Source organism: Aulonocara sp. 'chitande type north' Nkhata Bay, linkage group LG6 (genome assembly GCF_057382095.1).
Source record: "Aulonocara sp. 'chitande type north' Nkhata Bay isolate Kocher_YH1m ecotype deep benthic linkage group LG6, A_spYH_male_GT1.1, whole genome shotgun sequence".
In the NCBI taxonomy this organism is placed as follows: domain Eukaryota; kingdom Metazoa; phylum Chordata; class Actinopteri; order Cichliformes; family Cichlidae; genus Aulonocara; species Aulonocara sp. 'chitande type north' Nkhata Bay.
In genome coordinates this window covers 30,085,356-30,110,104 of record NC_141349.1, presented here as the reverse complement: position 1 = coordinate 30,110,104, position 24,749 = coordinate 30,085,356, and the positions used below count along the sequence as shown (strand labels likewise).

Here is a 24,749-nt window from a genome sequence, read left to right as displayed (position 1 = left end):
AACAGAGTCTCATATTACATTATAGACACTTTCATACATGAGCTTCTGACAGCTTCAAGTCTCAATTATTTCCAGTTTTTCTTCCTCACATGTGACACGCAGCAGGAAATATTTTGCTTCAGATGAATACACACTACTGGAAATACTAATGAGAAAGGACGTTGTGTGGACAGTGTGGAGAAAGAAGTACATGCCGCCTATTCAGTAGCTATGAATGCACCAGACTATAAGCAGGAGCACACTGAAGCAATCAACAGCCTTTGTGCATCAGACATTAGGCAGTCTTTAGCCTGCAAGCTCCAAGACAAAGACTGTAAAAGATTCCAGGTTTGAACAGTGAACCCAGTACATAAATGCTTTAAACATGCTTAATTTTAGCAGGTGGCGAAGGTAATTTCGCTGACTAATAATTTGTCATAGGTGTTGTCAATTTTATTTATATTTTTTATTTTTAATTAAATGGAGTCGACCACCTGGGCTGTCGTACACTACTTCTTTAACTGACCTACAAGTAAAGAGAGCTGGTTAAATGAGCAAGTTGCAGCTGCAGGCAGGTCCAGCACTCATTGAACAAACATTGAACAAACAATGCAAAATCTCAGCCTGTAAAAAATTCACATGCAAACCATTTTTCTAACAAAGACGGACTAGTTTTTCCTTCAGGAACTACGAGGACTCTTCACAAGCACAAAAATCTTCCTTGCGTCTTCCTCTTTTTGACCTGGCCTGCTGATTTGGTAGCTGATACAGACATGAACAGGAGAATGCACAATAATGTTGATGCCTTTCAGTTGGGTTGCATGCTTCTCCCACATTACAATAACCATTACAATGGCCATCTGTTTTCCTAGAGATCAGACAGCCACTGTACAGACATAGCTAAGGGATGTTGTAATTGGCTGCTATCAGACAGATGATTTGGATCGTAATGTAAAGGGCAGCCCAAACACAGCAAATTGTGCCATACATTGAGATAATATCAGCCCAGACTTAAGTTTGGGTACTGATAAAAAGCAGGAAAAAAACAAAAACAAACAAAAAACACACCACTATGAAAAAAAATTACTGAAGTCGTTTCCTATCCAATACTGCATCCAAGCAAAATATAACCTGAAAGCACCACCCAATTACAAGAGGAATCAAGGTGGACAAAATTGAGTTAATGACTTTATCTACAGGGGGAGCGAGTGAGAGAGAAAAGACAGTAAAGTGATGGGCATAGAGAGTAGCAGGAGTTCACAGACATAACCTCAAACAACCCTGCTCTGCCTTCCACTGTTTTATAGCAAGTCACAACTCATCAATTTTGATCCAGAGAACCAGCGCAAAGAGGAAAAGACAGTCCCCATTAATGCCTTCACACATGGTCTATGGGTGGTGGCTGGTGGTTCTGCTGTTGATGTAATAGTACAGATTACATTTCCTGCCAACAGAGGCCTGAAATCAATACAAACCACAGTCCAAAGAGATGAGAGGCTCTGAACAGCCATCCATGTGATGTTAATGTCCTAACATGAGGTCATCAGAAAGCCAAAGGTCGACAAAGGAGGGGAGTCACTGATAAGTAATGGGCTTTCCGTGCCATGCAGTCATATTAATATTTAGAGCAGATGCCGTAATATGCCCATGCCATTAATGCACTGAGCATCTGCAACATCTGTTTTGCCAAAACTGGAAGTGTAAACATGAGCTTGAGGGGCTTTTGGAAGCCACACCTACTCCATCTACAACCCCCTTTCCTACATCTAGTAAGTCAGTGTTGTTTTTTGTTGCACTTTGCTTTATTGAATTTGACACATTTATATAATACACCAGAATATTCAACAAAATAAAAAGTATATCCATTATACTTTAATCAAATCAGTTTATCCTTAAAAAAAAATAAGACATTTTTATTTTACTGATCTACTGGACAGATTGTAGTTTAATTATACAATCTTTTGTCTTTGCCCCCCCCCCCCCCCACAGTCCCTTTCCACTCACATCACTTCAAATGGTGTAGAGTGAGATGGATAGCTCCTGCAGTACCTTGTTTGGTTTGTAGCCTGTCCAAAACTAGCTGATTTACTCCTTCCACAGAGGCACACACATTCCTAAGGCTTGTATGGACTTTGTTATCTCCTTGACAATAAAGAGTCAAGGCATGAATCAACTCAGTGCAGTCTGGAGCCTAGCGGTAGCTGTGCAGCCAGTTTTTGGCTCTAATGCTCTAGGCACCCACTGTCAGTGTGACAGATGCCATGGGTCTTTCCTGTTGGAGTAATCCTGCTCCCTGCCAACACTGTTGGTGAGAAATGACTGTTTCATCCCTAAAGGGATAATGCAAAAAAAAATTAAAAAAAATAAAATAAAATTTGAATGCATTTTCGATTGCAATTTTGCTTTTAGCATCCCAAGTCTACATATCCAGGAGAACTGCCCACCAGCAATTCTGTCCATTTCCCATGGTGACCCTTTGAATATTAATCATCTTATAGACTGTTCAGGAACATGACATGGGCTGCATTTTATTGTGCATGCAGGTAAATGATACATTAGTTTGAATTTTAGATGGATGTGGAAGTTTTAAGGAGGACTTAAGGAGTTCCTGGCCAAATTCCCAGCACTGTGCATGTACAGAAGGCAGGGGGAAAAGGGATGAAGAGGCAGAGAAGAGAGAAGGGAAGAGGGGGTGGGGTGGACAAGAACGGATTGCTCAGTCAGTGCAAGGACACCACAGCCCATCATCGGAGGAGAGTGGACCAAAGCAAATGTCAGATCTGACAGCATTTGGCTTCTACTCCAGTTATTAATCTTAATCTGCTTCAGAGGACTGGAGGATGTCTCTGTCCCAGTGATGTTGTGTCTGTTACATGGTGTAGCTAAGAAACCCTGAAATAAATAAAACATTCCTGACTTCACTGTTCATGAGTGTTCACAGACTCAGCACTGCTGATCAATCAGATTTTATTCCCCACTGTTCCCAGGCACCAATTCCATTTTTTAAAAGCTCATAAGTCTAACACAATCTTCAAATCCTATGTACCCTTCATTCACTTTCTCCATTGGTAAAATTATTTTTTAAATGATTTATTACTTTAAGTCACTTCTCCTGTTGGGAGAGAAAGAGGTTAGTCTCAGGCAGTGTGCTGCTACTCAAGTCCACATGAAATATTTACATGTACGAAATTGTCAATATGGCTTCCTCCTGCAGGATAGTTTGGCTAACAATAACTACTGTTTTCATAGCAGTATAATAATACAGTACACAAAGCAGAGCTGAAATTACAAGCAACAGGAGATCCCTTTTGTGCAGGTCTTCCCCCACCACCATTAAAGCCTGTTGTATGCATTTCTATCAAAGATTGGAGCAATAAAGAAGAATACTGCTGAATAGTGTGAACCAGAAATCATCTTTAAAGAAAAAAATAAAAAGATACAAATTTGGGGAAAATGCTTTATACATTATTAAATAGTAGGACGATTTCTAAACGCAGTCAGTTTCTCAGTCAGGAGCCATTTAAAGTTTAAACAATCATAATACTGTACAGTCACAGGATAAACTGATTTCAGTGAATTTAAGTAACTATTATTCTGACCAGAACCGGCAGCAGGAACTCATGTGCCGCTACACAAAATATGGACTACAGTTTACATGCAGAGCTTAAGAAAAACAAATTTGTGTCTGTTCTCAAAGAAATTTGTGTCTGGCTGAAGAATTCACTTGAAAGGAGGCTGATTATTGCTCACACATACTCTTCGTGCATGCATGTGTAGAATCCAGTTGTGTGGATAACACTGTCTGCATCCTATTAATGTATAAATTAATGCATAACACAAAAATATAAACCCAAAAAGTTGTCATAATGCCGAGCCCTATTCAAGGCTTAGGACTAATGCACGTCATGTCTCGCTGATGTTTGTGCCCGACTCTAACAGAGGGCTAGTACAAACACCAAGGGAAATGCACACCACCACTAATGTCCCTACACATTGGATTTGACACGCTACTGACTTTACCGTGTCACCCCCCTCATCCAAAAAAAAAAAAAAAGGAGAAAAAAAAAAGCCACCTGCTGCCGTTCTCCTGAAAGCAGAGTGCCTGATGCCAAGTCCCAGGAAACCAGCCAGGAAACAATCACATAAGGATGATGCAGCAGTGTAATCAGACTCTGACACTTGAAATGCCTCATCTAATTAATTCAGAGGATCTGCTTCTTCATGTACACACCCTACCACACTTGTACAGAGTAACAGAAAATAGTTCCAGCTATCTGGACAGACCACCTGGTGCCGCTTTGGATTTTTTTTCCCTTTTATAAAATGATCTTGGCCACTGGTTGGAAAAAAAAAAGCGAAGATGAATAGCTGATTAACCAAAAACCACATCATCTTCTCTCTGGTCTGGGAGTTTTAACCATTTCTCCTTTTTATATCATTGTAAAACAAATATCACTGAGTTTTTAGACCTGTGATCTTAGATGGATTCAGCCACCGCATCGTTTGGAATAGTAATGCAAGGAGGAATCCACTGATTAAAAACACAGACAACACAGAGTATTAATAACTTAAATATATCTCAGCAGCTAAAGCTTAATGAACTTCTGAGATTAAGGGAAACTGAAAATATGATTTAACAAAAAAAAAAACAACAACAACAACAAAAAAAAAAAAACCATCTTTGAGCAAGTAATAAAATGATTTTGCATTATTCCTTTCCATCCTCAAGCCTAGTACAAATTTTTGCACCAGTTTCACAAATGGTACTGAAACTAGTTAGAGTTTATAAACAGGTATCTACAGCATGATAGTTACTTTCAGCCAAATAAGAACATAATGGGTCTTTGTTGCTTAAAGGAATGACAATGCAGCACATTATTCCTTTATTCAATAAGAGGGCATTAAGAGGAAAGGCAAGGGGAGATCAAATCTAATAAAGCCTCTCCATACAGAACATCACATCCTGTAGAAAGATGCTGGATTGGTCTATTATGTCCAATTCTTTGTGAAGTATAACAAAAGAACTCTTCATTTGTGGATGTCTCACAAAATCAAAAACTTTGCAATGACTCGTTTCTCATGCTTGGGCTTTCAGGTAGCAATCGTTCTACACAGTACATAATAAATGCATAACAAAAGCTTACTAGTGGAAGTGACAGCAGTGACTGGGTCAACTGCTAAATTCTACAGCACACAAAAGGATCATTCGTGCTTTGTTTAGTCCAACTAGAGCGCTCTATCCAAACCACCAACCCAGTATGAGAAGGGATTATGATCCAAGTCAACAGCTCTCTGCCCTGGGGAGGTGGGTCTGGTTTCTGCCAGGGGGGGTCTGCCCATGACAAAGCAGTAGTTCTTCAGTATCACTGGTTCTGTTAAGGCCCTCTGTTTCAGGTTATTTCTGCTAACATGACTCACACACTTTAAGTGAAATTTGACTCAATAATGGCCCAAAGACCACAATGAGCATCGTTCTTCACTGCTCCTTTTCAGGGCATTGAGATAAAGTCATCCTCTCATCCAGTTTGAAAGGGGATTACAAAACTCTCATGTCAGAGGGAGATCAGAGAAAAGGAAGACATGTATGAAAGAAACAGAAGAGGATGGAGGAAGTAAGAGAGGGGTATCTGTTAGCACACCACTGATAAAATAAAGGGGCTTTCCACCCACATTTTCACAGACTGTGCTACTAGACTTGTAAACTGCTGGAACCTGTTCCCAGTTTATGACAGAAAGCCATACCTTGTGGTTTTTGATGCAGCAGGACCAGCAGCTTTAGCTGTGGTCAAAGCACTGGTTTTTGGAGCAGTAGAAGGGGCTCTGCTGGCAACAGCTAAAAAAAAAAACAAACAAAAAAAACAAACAAACAGAAAAGACAATGAGACGACAGAGAAATCAGAACAAGACAGTTTATTCATCATACCTTATTTAGAGGACTGTGTTGAACCTTAAGCTGTCACAGCTCCTTAAGACTCACCTGTAGTTTTGGGTTTAGCTCCATTAACAGTCTCCGTTGCAAGTTTCTTCTTAGGTGTGCCATTCACTGATGGTTTGGTACCATTTGTTACTGTGGCAGCAGCCACAGAGGTAGTCCTGGCAAGTCCAGTAGACCTCTTGTCAGGCACTCTAGTTTGGTTATTGGCTGTTGTGGAAACTGCTGATGTACCCAGTGGTCTTTTGGGTACAGCTCCTGCTAACGAAGATGTTTTTACCGTAGATGTTGCTGCAGTCTTCTTGCCTGGAGCAGCAGAAACACCGGAGGCAGATCTGACATCATTCGCAGTGCGATTTGAGGCAGTACCAGGCCGTGAGCTGGAAGCCCCAGCAGAGGCCAAAAGCTTCGTTTGAGGCCCACCAGCTTTTGGTTTAACTTTGGCCTGCACAGGCACTGGTTTGCCATTGGCCTTTGGAGCAGCTGTTAATGCAGTATCATTTGCTACATCATCTGCCTGTGATGGGGCTTGTTCAGTTATGTTTTCTTGTAATGAGGAAGGCTCTGTTACAGTAGCAGCTTCACCTTCACTGGGCTCTGTGGTTTCCATGCTAACCCCATCCGGTTTCATACCCTACTTCAGAAACGTGTGGATGCTGCTAGAGTTGATGCAGATATCTACGTCTACGGGCTCACACCTGTCCTGAACGGTCAGTTCCTCTTATCCTTAACAAGGACGTCCTGCTGAAAAAGAATACAAAAATGTGGGTTAACCTCCAAGCTCAGTTTTGACTGTACTTCAACTTAAAGCTGAATTAAACTATGCTGCAATATCATGGATTCACATGATAAATTATGTCCCTGTCAGCCAAAGGAAACGGTAGTTATGGTAAGGGGCCTCAGTGGAATTTGGGAGAGTTTAAGAAACACAGGAAGCAAGCAGCCTGAGATGCCAGCAAATATTCTCACTAAAAATCACCCTCCTCTAGAGTGACTACTCCATCAACTAATGTGGCACAACCATGACAATAATGCATCAATAATGGCCAAGAATCTACTTAAACTAAAGGCAATTACCATTAAAATACCACAATAAAGAGAAAGTGAATTGCTTTAACTGTACGTTTTAGGGGAAAAAACCCAAAAAAAAAACCCCCAAAAAACAAAAAACAAAAAAACAAACACCACACCACTGCTCCAAATTGCTTCCAGCAGCTTAAAACTCAGTGGAGGGAAAAAAAAAAAAAAAAAAAATCTGTGGTTTGGAGAGCTGAAAACCAGGAGAGGTTTTCCTAGTTGAGAGCCCACAGGCGATGAGACGGTGGGAAACGAGCATCAAATAACCCATTTGTTGTCGATAGTTTTGTGTTGAACAGATGCAGTGTAATACAAATATCATCCTATGACTGTTTAACAGTTTTAGTGCAATGGCAAAAATGCAGACAGAAATTGTGGAAAATCAGAACTTGACATTAATTATAAAAGAAGCTGTGGTGAAGAAGTGACGAAAACAAAGCCCGAGGGGCAATCTGGAGATTGCGTGCTAGTCGAGTCGCAGATCTTTAGCTTATTAACCATCAAACTGGAATTTATATTGCTATGACGGGACAAAGCTGTTCCCAGATGCTTAATGGATTTATCCCCTCCCTCAATCATCCCTTTTACCCACAGGCCCCGTGTCTTTGCCCTTTTGACCACAGAGCCCTCTACCAACCCCCTCCTAAACACTCATCTCCTGGTTTTCTATAGCCCCCCCACCCACCCCCTTCTCTACTTCCCCTGCATTTAGATCTAGAACCAGTCAATTGCTATACAGATGGATGATCTAGCAAGCAGAAGTCCTGCATGGTACAGCAAACAAACTGGGCAAATGAATAAAGATGGACAGGAAACCCCCCCAGCAAATATCTTCTAGAAAATGGTCAAGTAGTTAAATTAGGTAAACCAAGAGAGCAAAGCTGCTTTTCCACTATAGAAACTGCATTTTATGGCAAATGCACTCTCCTCTACTCTAAATATTTGTAAAAGTCCTAAACCCCTACAGATAAGCAAAAACATCTGACATAAACTAACAGTTCCAAGGAGCAAGAGTTTCCACAGACATCAGATTACTCAGTGCATTTATAAAGCCACACTGTGTACAACAGCATGCACTACAGTAACTTTTTTTTTCCCCGTCATTTTTTCAGAGATCCCAGACTTTTTCTCCCACAGCAAGAAGGTTAAATATTTTCTTTTCGATATCAAGTCTTAACAATAACTACTGATTCATGCCTCTAAATGCAAATTCATCATGGACTATTGGTTGGAAATTCTGGAGGAACTTGTTTGACTAGTCTGTTTAGAGTTTTTGGTGTCTTTAAACCAAACTAAACTCCCCACCACAACCCCCAAAGCTGCCGATAAAAGCTACAGAGTCCTTTTCGGTGTTACTTTTAAATAACTGACCCAACCCATTTGCTTTGCTAACTTCAGATTTTACGGTTGTTTCAATCTACTCCATATGTTTCCTTCTCTGATTCTTGTGGCTAAAAATCTCACAAAGTAAGCAAAGTTGGGAGAGAGCAGTGCACCGAATGTAATTTTGTGTCATCTCATGGAAAACATCAAGCTTCACATGAGGATTAATTACCCAAATGTGCAAAGCTCTTAGAATAGTGGTATGCAAATTAAATACCAAATTAAGTTTGTTTTCACATCCCCCTCACCACTTCTCAGCCATTTTAATATATTTGCACTGACATTTATTGGGGTGTAGCTCTTGGAGGAGACATTCTGGTTATTCTTCTCAATAAACGTTACCCAGATTACTCAGACAGTACTGTACTTGGCATAGTTTTGCCAGTCAAGCTACTAATGCTAGGAGCTTAGCAAACAGAAGCTCAAAGCACATTCCTTCTGAGATGGTGACCCTGTTTCGGGCAACGTCTTGATGCATGCTCAATCATCCAGGTAAGTAAATCTCCAAAAGTTGATTCTGTTCATCTGGACGTAGCGTTTTGTGGGAGAAACGTTTCGTCACTCATCCAAGTGACTTCTTCAGTCTCAGCTGTATGAACAGTACATTTGTTTCAGTCATTATGCAAATGTACTGTTTATAAGATTGGTGAAACCTGCAGTCAGCTGAGCCTGAAGGAGTCACTTGGATGAGTGACGAAGCGTTTCTCCCACAAAACGCTACGTCCAGATGAACAGAATCAACTTTTGGGCAAGTAAAAGGCATCATCTGTGACCAGCTGACTCTTTGTGACGTAGCACAGATGGGAAGCGAAAAGATATACAAACTCCCAGCCGCACGGTCGTGCAGAGATAAGCGATGTCTTACGGCGAGGTTGCTCTGCAGAGCAACTTTTGGCCAATTCTGCTCTTTAAATTCATTATTTTTTTATTTAGAACTGAAGATTTTGTGTTCGAAATTCAGTTCACTGAAGAGCCATAATCCTCATGAGTGCAGCTAGAGCTGGGCGATAGAACGATAACGATATGTATCGCGATATAACCTTTTCTCGATAGAAAAATTAAACTATCGCGATAGACCTCGCCGCTCTTGTCCTCTTAAAAAAACCAAACAAAAAACAAAAAAAAAAACCAGCCAATCCAAATTACGTAGCGCAGAGCCGAACCAATCACAGCCGCAGCGTCACGTCACGTGACTTGTTACGTACAGCACAAGTGCCAAGCCGCACATGTGTATTTGTTTGGGAAGCAGCCAGCCACCGTACCGCCCGGGTAATGGAGGAAATGAGTGTGCCGACTAGAAAAATCAACCGAGCGTGACCGAAGAGAAAACAGATGATGGTTCCAATGCCGGAGAGATTGTCGAACGGAAGAGCAACAGAAGTTCCGTAGTGTGAAGGTATTTCGGCTATTTCAAGTCTGACAAAAAACAGAGTAGCGTGCACTGTAAATTGTGCCGAAAGCAAGTCTGGAAATACAATAAACTGGTGCATGCGCTACGTCCACACGTACCCGGGTATTTTTGAAAACGCAGATTTTTCTATGCGTTTGCACCTTTCGTCCACACGTAAACGGCGTTTTTGGTCACTGAAAACGAAGATTTTTGAAAACTCCGTTTTTGCATTTACGTGTGGACTAGAAAAACGGAGAAAACGCAGCGTCAAAGGTGTGCGCATTTTTTGACGTCACACTGTGCGCCACGTTATTGTTTCGGTGAAATGAATTTCTACAATACTGTTACTGTTAATTCTACTCTCTGCAGTGTTTAAATGCTTACATATACACACAGTTACTGTCCCTCCACACATACGACTCGGTTCTGCTTCTATGCCCCAGCTTTGTTTACTTTTTCCCACCGAGGCTTCTAGACTTCTGATTGGCCAACATTTCTGCACGGTTAGGAATCTAGCGCCACCTGCTGCTTTGGCATGTTCATAGCAGCGTTTTCCTTCATTTCTCCCTTTATGTGTGGACGGGATTATTTTTTTTAAAACGAAAACGGAAAATCTCCGTTTTCAAAAATACCCGGGTACGTGTGGACGTAGCCTCAGTCTCTGACTGGAAGCGCTAATTCGTCATTCGGCTTTTGTCAGACTAAAGTAACTGTTAAAACTGTTTGAAAAGCTAAGCTATACAACAAGGAGAGATTGAGAATTTCCTTTTAGTTCTCAGTTTATTTGATATTGACAAAAGTTAGTCAGTTTTGTCTGTTCTTCTGTAAAACAAACTAAGATTTATTTTTAGAATTAATATTTTGTTTCTAAGTGGAATTGACAATTTAGTCTGTTTCGTTTGTTCTATTTTGAAACTTAAACGCTTTAGCGGCTGCCTTTCTTTTGTAGTTTGCAATATTTGCCTTTATTTATCTGAAAAAGTCTCATGTTCCTTAAGTACATCTACCCTGTTGAACTTATTATGGGAAATAAATATTTAAATAAAAACAAGCTGCTGATTATTTCACATTTTACTTGTGAGCAACGGCACATTTAAATCTTACAAATATAGTTATTTGGCTTATATCGTGATAGATATCGTTATCGCCTGAAATGAAAAAAACATATCGTGATATGAAAAAATCTTATATCGCCCAGCTCTAAGTGCAGCGTACCCTTTTCTAGTCAACATCACTCAATATGCCTGACATCTAGTACATTTTGCAGATTTTGTGATGAAAGCAAATGCCTGAAGGCTAACAGACTGCAGCAGTGCATTTGGCCAAAAGCAGGAGAGGAGAGTGTTATTTAATGCAGTCATTACTTTATTAGACTGTTAGAGGGAGTGTGTCTAGACAGAGCAAGAACTCTGTAGTCTTTGTGGCATTTACATTGCACTGCAATAGAAATATGTGTCATTACATTTTATTTCGGACTTCTGTCTTCAAGCAGTTTAATTGCATCTGTCGTAACCCATCTCTCAGTCTCGCCCTCTGCACATCCAGACGTTAGAAGTGGTGCCTGACAAAATGGGTCACTTTTAATACTGTGTTAATACAAGCACAGGGGGATTTAGCTGTGTTTAGAGCACGACAGAGGTTTGGGATGCATTGTGCAGACTGCTGAAGGTGATCTGTTGATAGAGATGCTGTCAACTGCAGATTTACACCAGACTGCTAATGATGTTGTAAATATGAAATATCAGAGACATAAATACACATGACAGACTGTATGCTTAGAAACTGTAGATAAATGGGAAAAAGCCAGTGAAGTAAAACAGGAAAATATTTCAGCTATTCAATGCACAGTTGTCCCCTACGCATTTCGTTGTAACTTAGTCTATGCGTCACACGGCCACGAGGATTGTGTCAATACATCTAATATTGTGCATTCTGGACTGCTAGCTGAAAAAGCAGTGTGTCAGACACTGGGCTATAAGACTTAGAACTGAACCCCACAGTTAAATCAAATTATTTAAGAAAAAGGATAAATCCATAATGCAAATGTGTTAGTGCTACATGAAACTGACCACATCAGTTTATTAAGGTTGAGCTTTTACTTTATGATCCATGTCGATGCTGCATCGTCTTCAAAGTGAAGAATAAAAGAAAGTTAAGGCCTAAAAGCTGCAGCAGTATCGAGTGCACATCCGCCCCATCCACATTCCAGCTCTGACTTCCTCAAGACTCCTTGGGGCTACACAACGACAGCTGGCTGCGTGCATGTCCGTTTATGTGCATGAGATGAGTAACAGTGCAAGGGTCAAATGGAGAGTGATGAATGCGTGGGCTGTGTGTACATGCACAAAGATGCAGTGTATGAACGAGCAGAGGGTGCAGGTTCAAAGTGTGAGTGACATGAAAATATCCATTGCCATTAATGAGACAGCCAGAAAAAAGTGAAAACCAGAATTTGCTGGCCTGCCTACATTCCAGCAATTCCACAGGCACACTTGATTCATCGCTGCATTCTTACTACAGCCACACCTTCGGAGATTGTTTTTCAAGCAAACGGAAGCTGCCGTAGTGAATTTGACCGTTGTTTCAGGCCTGGGAGTGTTCAGCACTAGAGTGAAGTAGGGCCAAGTATACAAATGGGTTGACTGATCATTAACTTTCCTCTGGTGTGAGTTTGAGCAAGATGCATGTACGACACAGGAAAAAACACAGGCGGTATTCAGTTCAAGTGAGAGCTCAAATGAGTGTGTAAAAAGGGCAAACAGGAAGAGGGTGTTCGATTTCTGGCACTCAAATTACAAGAAAAACAAATCAAGACATTTAATGGTGTTTGGGGAAAGGCAGGGGTTTTCCTAACCTTGAGCTCAGGCTTCATCCTCATTAAAATAAAAATTAAAAAAATGAAGAAACCTACTCTCATTCACTCAATCCTACTGTACTCACCACTTCATAAACCTTTAGGATTTACAGAACGAGCCTTCAAACAAGAATCTAAAAGTAGGTAGGAAAACTGAGTCCAAGTAAACGGGGGCTGTGTGTGTAAATCCATGCTTCTCTTGACCATACAAGGTAGTAGTGGTGTTTCTGCTTCATCACCAAGTCAGTGTTTAGTTCACAGAGAATGAAAAGGAAACCAATTGGCTCTTGGAAAACAAACGTCTTAACAGTTCAGTCTCTGTGCATTAAGCCACTCTCCCCAATTACAAACCACTGGTGAGTCAATATACCTCCACATAATTTCCTGTCAAAATTTCTACATATCCAAGAAGGAAATTACTGCGACTTTCAGTAACAGGTATTGATTGGGTTCTTATTAGTCACTTTCGACCCAATCTGCATTTCAAAAAGCAGGAAATGAGCTGTTTGGTAGTAGCTCTAGTTTTTAGTTTCTAGTCTAGTTCATTGGCCCAAATTATGAGTTAGAAGACCATGGCTTCGTGCAGCTCAAGGAGTCCATATAAAGAGCAAAACGGAGATGTCATTTGCCACAATTCTCTCTTGAAACCACGGACTTTAAGATATATATGTGCTTTGTAAATCAGGGCTTGCAAAATCGCTAGCCCGACGTCCCGGAGCTAGCGATATCTCCGGTCGGGCGACCAAAATCTATCTCAGCCCCGCCCGTTGGGCTATATGATAACCCGACGGGCAGGGCTGAGATGGGCGACCAAAATCTATCTCAGCCCTGCCCGTTGGGCTATATGATAACCCGACGGGCAGGGCTGAGATGGGCGACCAAAATCTATCTCAGCCCTGCCCGTCGGGTTATCATATAGCCCAACGGGCGGGGCTGAGATAGATTTTGGTCGCCCGACCGGAGATATCGCTAGCTCCGGGACGTCGGGCTAGCGATTTTGCGAGCCCTGTAAATGATAACCAACCATTAAAATATTAACTGTTGGCCTAGAAATCTGCTGTTAGATCCAGAAGCCACTGATCCACAGGCTAAGTCAGCAGACTGCCCAGTGGGTGTGTACAGCCAGACCTGGTCTGGCTGAATGCACTTGCAAAGAATAATTCACTATCTGGGCTTGATGGCACAGATAGTGGAAAATACATCCTGCTCCATGTTTTGTGAACAACCCTTCACTTGATCAAATTGATCCAAGATAATTAAATATTAAAAAAAGGTGACAGCTCGTACCAAGTTATAAATAATCAGTAAACAGGAAGTCAGTGAAGGATGGGGCAGCTTGTCAGCTACTATCGGGGGGCAGTGTAATACAGCGATTGGATTATTGACTTTATGTAGCTTTCCAGCAGTTACAAAGAGCTAGTGAGAAACTGTAGAAATTCCTTGCATCTGTCATAAATTAACTGTTAAGGCCAAAAATTTGCTATCGAAGACATTACCTCAAAGTGGATCTTTTGGGTGAGACCATTCGTGCATATTTTAAAGAAAAGGGTCCGTTATCTTATTTAACAGAATTCTATACATTTTCCACTCATTTCCACACTTCTGATAAACAAAACCTGTTACTTCACTAATCTTCCAAAACAGCGCAACTCAATTCATTACCTCCTTGAGACATTTTTTCTGAGCTGTGGCTTAACACAATTTCCTTGTTACCAGTCATAATGTTTTGTAACCCACATGACCTGTTCTACCACAAAAGGTAAGCCACAGGGGGAAAAAAAAAAAAAAAAGTTAGACTACATCCTCTCAAGTCTATCAATACAGATTCATGAAATGAAAAGCAAAAACATTACATTTTGCATTATCAATGGTTCCAATATGAACATCAATGAAATTCTCTTGAAGCATGTAAGGCAGCACTACCTACACATGCTCCTCACTCTTTGAAGAAAACCCATCAACACAACAAATGGCACTCAAGAACCTCGTTATCCGTTAACAAAGAACCACATTAACCTTGAGTGATCTTGCAGCTTAACTGGTTTCTTTTCTTCTGTCCAAATAACTGAACCATGTGCTGGTGTTGACAAGCCCTACATCACAGCACCCAAGACTGCATTTGTACTGATGAATGTTTATCCAGACCGTGCCAAGAAGTTGTCTATCGGTCTTCACCAAAACACTTGTCCAGAAACAAGTGTTTGGAGTACTTCAGCAAAACATTCTGCACAGATACAAAAAAAAAAAAAAAAAGTGCTTACTGACAATAATCAATGTTCCTGGCAAAGAGAAAAAGAAAAACACTTTCATCACTAGAGTTGGACTAAATGTTAAGCATGCAGCTTAATCAATTCCATACAGGAGACTAACAGGTGCTAAGTGACTGTAAGCTCCTCAACACTGTCATTAGGAGCAGGTGGTTAAGTGAACCTACAAGTTAAATGGACTTAGCCAGCTAGCCCTTAAGGGAGTGGCAATAAAACAAGATGGACTCCCAGCTATTGGCAGTGATGTGGTCTAAAGGACTGCAGAGAAGTGGGCTGCAATCTGTTCCAAACCTGGGAGGGTTTTCAAAAGCAAAAGCCAGGCTTTCCTGCTGGCATAAGGACAACCTGACAATGGAACAAATAATAACAGCAATGAGGTAAAAATCTAAGTAGTGAGGAGAGGAATGGAAATATTTCTGTGCAATCGCATCTGATCTTCTTACATGTTCGTGTGCATAAATGAGTTTTACATCACAGTGCTATGAGGGGGGGGGGGGGGGGGGGGGGGGGGGGACATTCAGACCCCATTGTGTGTACCTCACTCAGGCTTGGTGCTAAGGAGAATGGGGGGGTGGGTGCTCAGAGGATTAACTGGAACAGCGGGACAGAGGAGCAGCTGGCACTGAAACTTCACCTGTAAGACTAGGGACACTTGTGTGAAGCTACCCCATTCTTATATACTGAACACACAGTGAAGCAGTGAAGCATTCAAATCTGCCATCGGTCAACCCTTACCGCACCAAATGGTTACTTACATTTTATTGCTGGTTGGAGCTGCCCTGGCCCACGAGTTAAATATTACCTTTCAAAATAGCATAGTCTCTAATCTATTACCCCACTCAAAGCAGGGGTGCCGTAGTAATCAAACCGAGAAACGTGTGAGGCGTGACTTTAAAATTGGAAATCAAGGGGATCCGGGAGGAATTCAGTAGTGATGTGCGATACTACAGATTTCGATATCGAGCCGATACCAAGTAAATACAGGGCCAGTATTGCCATCATCAATACCAATACTACCTTGGGAGCAGTGTGTCATGACATTTGCAAATTCTGAATTTGTTTTAAAGACCACTAAATTGACAATAATTAGTTAACACAAAACCCTACAGCTTTCAGGATTGTTTTTGTTTTTTTAAGGGGGTGTGGGCTGGAATCTAAATGTGCCTGTCTTTAAAGGACTTTATGTCAACTTCTGTTTAAATGTTCTATAGGTGATAAATAAATAATGTGACAGTCAACAAAAAAGGTTCATGTTTGAGATACATTTCTTCATTTTTAATAACTAACTAAATAAACAAATAGTCAAAGGAGCTTGCAAAGAAAAGCGTCTGGACTTCAAGTTGCTTCAAGCAACTTAAAGAAGCAACTTAAAGAAGTCCAGACGCTTTTCTTTGCAAGCTCCTTTGACTACGATGACCTGGATGACTGAGAACCTTCACAGACATAAATAAACAAATAACACAATTCAGTAGGCTATATACTGAACTTAGAGGAGAGAAACAAAGTATCGATCCTTTCACACTAGTATAATCCACTACCAATTCCAGTGTTGGTATTGATACTGTCAATATTTGGATCAATCTGCCCAACTCTAGAATTTAGCCCCATAAGAAACACATAGATAAAAGACAAATGCAGTTAAATGTAGTCCAAGGGAGATTGAAGAAATATGCCATTATGTTACAGGCCTGTTACATTTTCCACAACTTCAATTCAAAACAAGAGCCAATTACGAGTTTCGATCGAAAATCGAGAATGGCTGGGCTGTAGAGAAACCAGAGATGACATCACTTTTGGCATATTAAATCAACTCAGTGGCTACTCCCTGTCCACCAGCCAACTGGTTATAGACAGGCGGATAGTCAATAACACTGAAGAGCCCGCAGCCAGATTAGTTACGATCTCTGTGACCGGGCCGGGTAAGGTGAGGACAGATGGATACCGATCCCACACCTTGCCTCCATGCTTCTGATAGCCACACCCCTGAACTGTCACACACATAACTAAATACACATTGGCAGACTTTCATGCACATGAAAGAGGCAAAGGATAATAAAAGATACACAGCCAATCCAAAACAAACACACATTTTATTGTTGTTGTGAACTTTGCTTCTTCTCTGGCAGTTATCTAGTTATCAATAGTTCTCAGTTTTCCTGTATGCAAAAAATAAATAAACTGTGGTACCCAACAAAGATGTTTTACCCTTTCTTAGGGAAATTACCAGGATAAATGAGACTAGCCAAAAACACAATATGAATATAATATTATTTAGAAGTGCAGGATTAATTCAAACATAAAATATATTTGTTTTTCATTGAAATGGTCACACATAAGAGTAAAATGGTAGACTTAAGGTAATACAGACCAACTTACATACACAGTCACCTCCTAAAGGCCGATTCAGAGCCAGGAAACTCAATTCGTGCTTTAGCGGACATGAAGGCTGCACGTGTCAAAGAGGGGACAAGCTCTGAGGCATCATATTACTCATACAATACAAAAACTAATCTAGTTAAAACCGTTGGCATTTAGCCACACACAAACACAGGACTCATTGTTTACAGTTCTCTCATTACCTGTTCTTTGTAATGCTACAACACAAATACACCCTATAATATAAATACACCCTATAAATGTATTTTTAAAACATCTTTAAAAACCATTTTGCTGTATTCTACAACCACAAAATATCTGGCTTTAGGAAGGCATTCAAGGCTACCATAGTGAGCTAACAGACATATTTCTAAAGTGCTGAAGTACCGTTTCAATAATTACAGTGCATTGAGACTGGCTTCAGTTCCAGACAGAGTACCTAAAAAAATGCAGCGCCAGCATCCACTACTCTATCCTAATGGGCAGCAAAGTACCAGCCTCCAAACCACAGTGATGAGCATTACATCCTTACCATCCCACAGCTACAGAGAGAAACACAGGCAACAAGGGTGAAGGATGAAATAAAGTTTAACCCTTAAAGTCTTCCTAAACAGATGTAGTGGAGCAGGGTTCAAGCACACTGGTGGTAGCCTCACAGCCCTGCACTCACAATTAATCCAGCTTTTTGACATTCATGCATGTAGACACTGATGGAAACCAAAGCTGTGGTACCACTTTTTAGCCAACTTTAGCAACTAGCATAGCGCTACAGAAGAGGAGTCCGCATTAATCAACATGATAGAATTTACCATTTACTTTCAAATATCACAACTATAGCTTTCAACCAAACAAATGACATTTCATAGAAAGGTATTGAAATTATCTATTTATTTCATAACAAGTAAAATGAAGGCTAATAATGTGTTACTTAAAAGGCTATCTGGGAATGCCGAATCGGCTGTGGATCGGCAAACTCTGCAGTGTTGTGGTAAAACTGACAATAGTTAACTAATGTGACCTAGTGCAGAGGGGGAGAGTGTTACTGTAGGTGTGTGACCATCAGTTTAAAGATCATGCTCTTTTGTGCCAGTTAACATGTAACTCAATAGACTGTACAAGACAGCCAATCACAAGCCGGCTCACAAAGAAAACAAATCTATGAGAGGTTAAGAGCACAAATTCTGTGGTTGCTTTTTTGGTCCCACAGTGCAAATAATGAGATCTTGCCTGCAAAAATCCCACTTCATCCCCTGGCTGCAAGTATTTTATTTTCAAAATTCCCATGAGTGGACTCTGAGCTACTCTGACATTATGCAAATCTGCTGGTGTCCAATCTACTAAAACGATCATGAGACAACTTTTAGGGGTTAAAAGTAAAAATGTATATATAAATAAAATACAATTTAAATAGAAAACAAAACCCTAAATGTGAGTTTCTTCCCAGTGAGTTTATTATAAACGAATAAACCGCATGTAAAAGCTGATAACTCAGCAAAGCTCCCTTAAATATGAGCACTTCTGGCTCCATTTTTATTTAATAAAAATAAATAAAAATTACCACAATGCTTGACTAGAAAAATGAGATGCTGTATCCGAACCCCTTTGGTTTCTCTTAGGATATTTGTCTTTTTGCAGCCATTTTTCTGCCTTTTGTTTGCAAATTTAATTGCATATCAAAGTCCCATAGTGTGAGCACCGAGCATCATTCTAATTACCTCACAACCACTCACACGTTTGGTTTGTTGATATGGAGGTGGTTAACATCTAGCTATTGGGAATTTTTCATTCTGATCAGAATTTTTAAAAAGATCATCATATGAACTTTCCACCAGATCAGACATGAGTATAGTACGACAAAAGTGTGGATTGAATTTCCATGAGTGTGGGACTGAGACGGACTCTGGTTACAAGATGTAACCAGCTCACTTCCAGGAAAATGCAAATACTCCATGCTGTGCAAGGGTTATGCGCTTTTCATTCATCTGCTCCGACTTTTGACATGAAATAAGGTGACTGATTGACATGAGCTCTAATTTCTTTTCAAAATTTAAATGATTAATACAAGAATGATTTCACAGGGGCATTAATACTCTATTGGTTAAACTTGCCTTCTTTTTAAATTTGCCAGTAGGTCTTTTTTTTGGACTACCTACAGCATCTTTTCAGAAGTTTCTTCCTGTTAAAAGGGACTTTTTTTCTTCCCACAGTCACCAAGTGCTTGCTCATAGTGTGCCATGGGATTGTTGGGGTTTCTTTCTAAAATTCTAGTGCATTTACCTTCCAATATAAATGTCTTTAAGTGTCTGCTGTAGTGATTTAGCACTACATGAATAAACCTGAGTTGAACTGAATACGATTTGAACCCCAGACATCATATCCACTCAGAGCCGATGCACACATGATGAGCCAATGCAAAGCTGAATAAATAGCCAAAAATCAGGAATAATGCTATAGAATATCACTGCAGTTATCAAACTGAAAGTGAAACTTGAGACATAAAATTGCCACTTTTATTTACCCATCACCTCAAATAACAATCCCAGCACTGACAGTCTGTTAGTGTTGTAACAGTTGTTTATACTGTTGCTGGTCCTTTACCTTTTTCCTGTCATAGAGAAGTCATAATAGGCAACATGTTTGGAGTGTAGAGAATTGAATGTTAAAAAAAACAACTAAGCGCTGCAGCCACTGTTAGTGCTTTTATTTTTTTTAATCTTTCTGCATTTTTCCAACCAGACACAAACGCGACCAAGAATCCACCTGAAGGCGCCTCGTAGCTGGCAAGGTTTGACAAGGAGGTATCTGAAGCATTCCATGCAAAACAAAAGGACAGGTTTGTTAATCAGTTACAGACTTGCTCCCTAGTGCACTGTACCCATTTACACAAGCCAGTCACACTAGATTTCTCAAACGCAGCCACCTGCATTTTTCGCACAGACCGTCACGCCTGAAATAAAACAACAACTGCAGTCTCCCCATTAGGCACCACTGCCCAGGCTCAGTCATAAAACAAGCCTTAAAGTTTACAAGCCAAGCATACCAGGGCTTAAGGATGTGCGGAGAACTTGAAGCAAATGCTTAAATCAATTCCTCCGATTCAACATAGTAGTTTGTTTTGGGTTTTTTTTTTTTAAGTTCTTGTACTAATAATGTAAAAATGTTTCATGTGCTACTGATAGTTTGGATTTTAAAAAGGAGTTCATAATACTTGCACATTCCTGTTTATAAATCCCCCTTTATCCAGCCATTGAAGTTTAAGGTTACAGAAGACACTGAAATGAGAAAACTATTTCAAGCCCTTCTTCTCGGTTGCTTTGACCTTTGGGAAGAGAAAAAGGAAACGGGGGTGTGGGCAGGGGAAGTGGCTGTACAGTATGAGGGGAGAAAAAAAAAAAAAAAAAAAAAAAACCCAACCAAACACAGCTGTGTCCAAGTTCACAGGCTGGCAAAATATGAGAGCCTTTTACTTAACTTTAAAGTTACACTCCATCATATGCTGCTAAAACAGTAGATATCTGATGCATCTTCATATGCTCGACATCTGTGACCAGGAAGTGCACAAATACACCAGCCAAGTCACTCAAATTCAGTTAAAAGGTGACTGCATTTCTCCATTCGTTTCCGATGAGCCTTTTAAATGGGGCAGAAGTGCAGATTTTGCCAGATTCATCCTCTGAAGTAGGACACAGCAGCAGTAAACCTGTAATGACCCTCTAAGAGCTTAGCCAGACAGTCAGAATAAACAGAGAAGGGTGGGTGTCATGTGGCTGTGTCATCCACACCCTGTGTCACATCCAAGTGATGAAATGGGTTTGGGAGTAAGAAACACACACCCAAATGCAAGGGCCTGCATGTAAATAACATTTCTGAAGCCAGGGACAGTCACTGGTCCTGATTCCAAAAGCCCTGCCACACCACACCCAGTCAAGCCCCAAAACACAGTGATTATGTAATGCAGACTCACAGCCAAAACCTGAAGGATAAACAGCATCGCTCTATCATTGAGATCTGCAGACGGTGCCTCTGATAGTCTGCCTTACTTACTGCTTTGCCAGGTGGAGAGTGAGATCACCCCATGTGCAGAGATGCAAATATGAAAACAGGCCTTGATGGTAATCTTGGAAAGAAACTACTAAGCTGGCAGTGCCAAGAAAACAAAGGGTGCACGGTGCTTAAAATGACTGGGGAACTTAACGCATGAATGGCAAAGTAAGATTCTCAGATGAACGCCTAAAGATACACCACATGAGGAAAAGAAAACACAAGATGCCCACATATCCAACTTTGCACGCCTGGTTCCAATTTTACCTCCCCAATAGTCTGGTTTAGAGTTTCTGGGTGATTTAAACGCCTCAAAGGGAGCTTTAATAACACCGATTAGCAGAGGGCCCCGTCGTTCTGCCTCGCAGAACAATAGCGTGTGTACGCCAGGGAGGCTGGCGTGAAGCTGCTCAGTAAACTGAATCTGATGCCAACGGAGACCCTGTCAAACAGAGAACCTGGAGCACCGTACATCGGGATAAATTTCACCCCGAGACAGAACGGCACACCGGAACCACCGCCCAGCTCCGTGCTAACGTTTCACATCCATCATCCCATCAAGCTACACACCGACCACTCCACACCACAAAGAGGGCGTCTGGCTTCAAAACAAACGCTGCTTTCTTCATTTAAGAGATGCTAAAATAAAACAAAGAGGGTGAGCCCTTCTAGGCAGAACTGTAATTTTTAAATTTAGCAGAAAACTGTGCAAAGATGTAGCCTAACTCGAATGATGTCGCTCGCGGCAGAAACGTTACAGCGTAGTAAATTGTCCGTTACCTTTCAGCCGTCGTTAAGACTCCCGAGGAAACAAACAGTCGGCCCCTTTCTGCCCCGAAGACGACGCGAAACGCACTAAATATGCAGGCGAAGCCGTATATTTTACTGAACTAACAATAGAGCCGCGCGTTCAGCGGCGGGCGTCCCTCCTCGTGTCCTTCCCTTCACGTTTGAGCAGCGGCAGGAGGCGACGGGCTGCTCCCCTTAATGAAGGACGGACCCGAAGGGGAGGAGTGGCGGAGGAGTCCGGCTGCAGACTGAAGGCGAAGCGTGGCGGTCATAAAAGAAAACGCAGATTAAATCCCACCGCTGGCCCAATCAAAGGCGCGAGCCCCGGCGGTTATGCAAAGCAGGAGTGACGTGGTAGTCAAACCGTGTCCCTGTGTGAGCGCGTGACTTTAAAATTGGAAATCAAGGTGGTCCGGGAGGAATTCAGTAGTGCTGTGCGATGCTACAAATTTTGGTATCGATCCGATATCAAATAAATACAGGGCCAGTATTGCCAATACATAACAGTGTGTCATGACATATGACATGAGTCATAATCAACTGGCAAGTTGTGAACACGTTTTAAGGCTACACACACACACACACACACACACACACACACACACACACACACACACACACACACTTTTCAGGGTTGTTTTTGTTTTTTTGAGGGGGGTGGGCTGGAATTTAAATGTGCCTGTTTTTAAAGGACTTTATGTCAACCTCTTTTTAAATGTCCTATAGGGATAAATAAAATATATTCATGTTTGAGATACATTTTTTCATTTTTAATAAATAAATAACACCATTCAGTAGGCTATATACGGAACTTAGAGGAGAGAAACAAAGTATCGATCCTTTCACTCTAGTATCATCCACTACCAATACCAGTGTTGGTATTGATACTGTCAATATTTGGATCAATCTGCCCACCTCTAGAATTTAGCCCCTGCAAATTTGTGGCTTCAACAGCATTGCTTTGTCCTGCAGACACACACATCTTTTAAAACACAAGCACATGCTCTGACCAAGCTGAGATAACCTTGTCCTTTTTCCAATTTCATCCTCCCTAAGCCAGGATAACAAGATGGAGTATCTCCAGTTTGTAGATACGACCTAATCCTGCTGCTGCACAGAGTAAACAACAGGAACCATATCAGATTAAACTCCTCTTATAGGCCTTATGCACAGCATGCCTCTACCTTGTTTTATCATCTTTTCCCACAACTGTGGATAGAGAAAATCTTTTACCCCCAGATTTTTACTCATGAAGCTCCTCTGTGAAATATTAATCTTTTACTTTACTTTTTCCTATTCTCTTGTTGATTTTGCTTACATTTTTGTGTAATTTTCACCCTATTATTGCACGAGATAGGTGAAGAACAGAGTGCAGGCAGGTTGGATCGGGTGAAAATTAGTGTCAGGAGTGCTTCTGGCTGAAGAATAGCAGCAAGAGTGAAAGGGAAGGTTTACAAGATGATATCGAGACCTGCTATGAAGTACGGTTTGAAGATGGTAGTCCTGACACAAAGATGGGAGTAACTGGGAGTGAGCAGGATGGACAGGATTAGAAATGAGTAGATCAGAGGGACAGCTCAGGTCGAGTGCTTTGGACATGTACAGAAGAGGGAAAGCGGATATACTGGAGAAAGGATGTTGAACATGGAGCTGGAAAGCAGGAGGAAAAGAGGAAAACCTCAGGGAAGATTCAAGGATTTAGGGGAAGAGGACATCGATGTGACAGAGAAGGATGTGGGGATAGGGTGAGAAGGAAGGAGACGAGCTGCTGTTGTTACTATGGGAGCAGCTTAAAGAAGGAGAAGAAGAATACGAGTTGTTTTTGTCCTTTTAAATTCAAGCTACAGTTCATTAGGAGCCAGCGGTGATTTATTCAACCAGGAGTTTTCCAAGAATCTCTGCTTCTCCGCGGGGACAACGCCACTGAAACTCTCTGCCTCAGATTCCTTCACCCACATGTTTGCGATCTGTACTTAAAACCAAAATTCCTGACAAAGAACTGTAAGAGCTGCACAACAGGTTTGGATAGTTATATCCAAAGAAAGCGAATAAGAAATTGAAATTGTTAATTATCTGTGCTCACACTTTGGTACAGTGTCCACCGCCCTATGGTACGAGCCCACAATAGGTTTTAGACGCATGCTTTTATTTTCTTATCACAATGAGACTTTGAGCTGCAGCTGCAGGCTCAGTGAAACACTGAAAAGACAGAAGGATACAAAGACGAGCAAAATGGGTTTGGACAGCTGACATCAGCTGTTGTTTTCTCTTATGAGCACGGAGAAAGAATGAGGTTATTTAAAAAGAGAGGCCATGGGTAAAGAGAGAAATCTGAGTGAAGGGGAAGAATGAAGGTTTAGCAAAAAAAATCCTCAGCCTTGGACTCGCTGGTGTACAAGTTCTCACTACACTTCGATGGAGACTGAGAAACAGAGAGAGAGAGTGTGTGTGAATCATGTGTCTCTCCATCCCTGCTCCTTTCAGGACTCTGGCAGTTGTTTCATCAGCTGCCTGTCATCCTTTCCAGTCGGGAAGGGGCCCTGCGCCAGAGCGAGAGGGGAAAACCCAAAGCTCCTCCAAAAGTTTAACTAATTCTTATTTTAACTCGTTGCCTCCTCTGAAAGCCTACTAGAAGTAACCCCTGAAGCTCTTTTCTAAACT

The 24,749-nt window shown here is 41.2% G+C and overlaps 1 protein-coding gene across 3 annotated transcripts in view; it reads right to left on the bottom strand.

The window, feature by feature from the left end:
* The window catches only part of prr36a (proline rich 36a), a 31,876-nt gene extending 9,455 nt beyond the window's left edge, over nt 1–22,421 (bottom strand). For 2 of the 3 annotated variants that reach the window (XR_015129916.1, XM_086296209.1), the window contains exons 1-3: nt 22,080–22,421; nt 5,957–6,655; nt 5,722–5,812 (exon numbers count right to left, since the gene is read on the bottom strand). Coding sequence is in view for 2 of the 3 variants with exons in the window: in XM_086296209.1 (XP_086152335.1) it covers nt 5,722–5,812; nt 5,957–6,542 (677 nt within the window). In the remaining variant the exon portion in view is untranslated. The remainder of the gene's footprint in view (nt 1–5,721; nt 5,813–5,956; nt 6,656–22,079) is intronic. The other variant, XM_086296210.1, reaches the window with a different exon arrangement.
* Between the last annotated feature and the right edge of the window lie 2,328 nt (nt 22,422–24,749).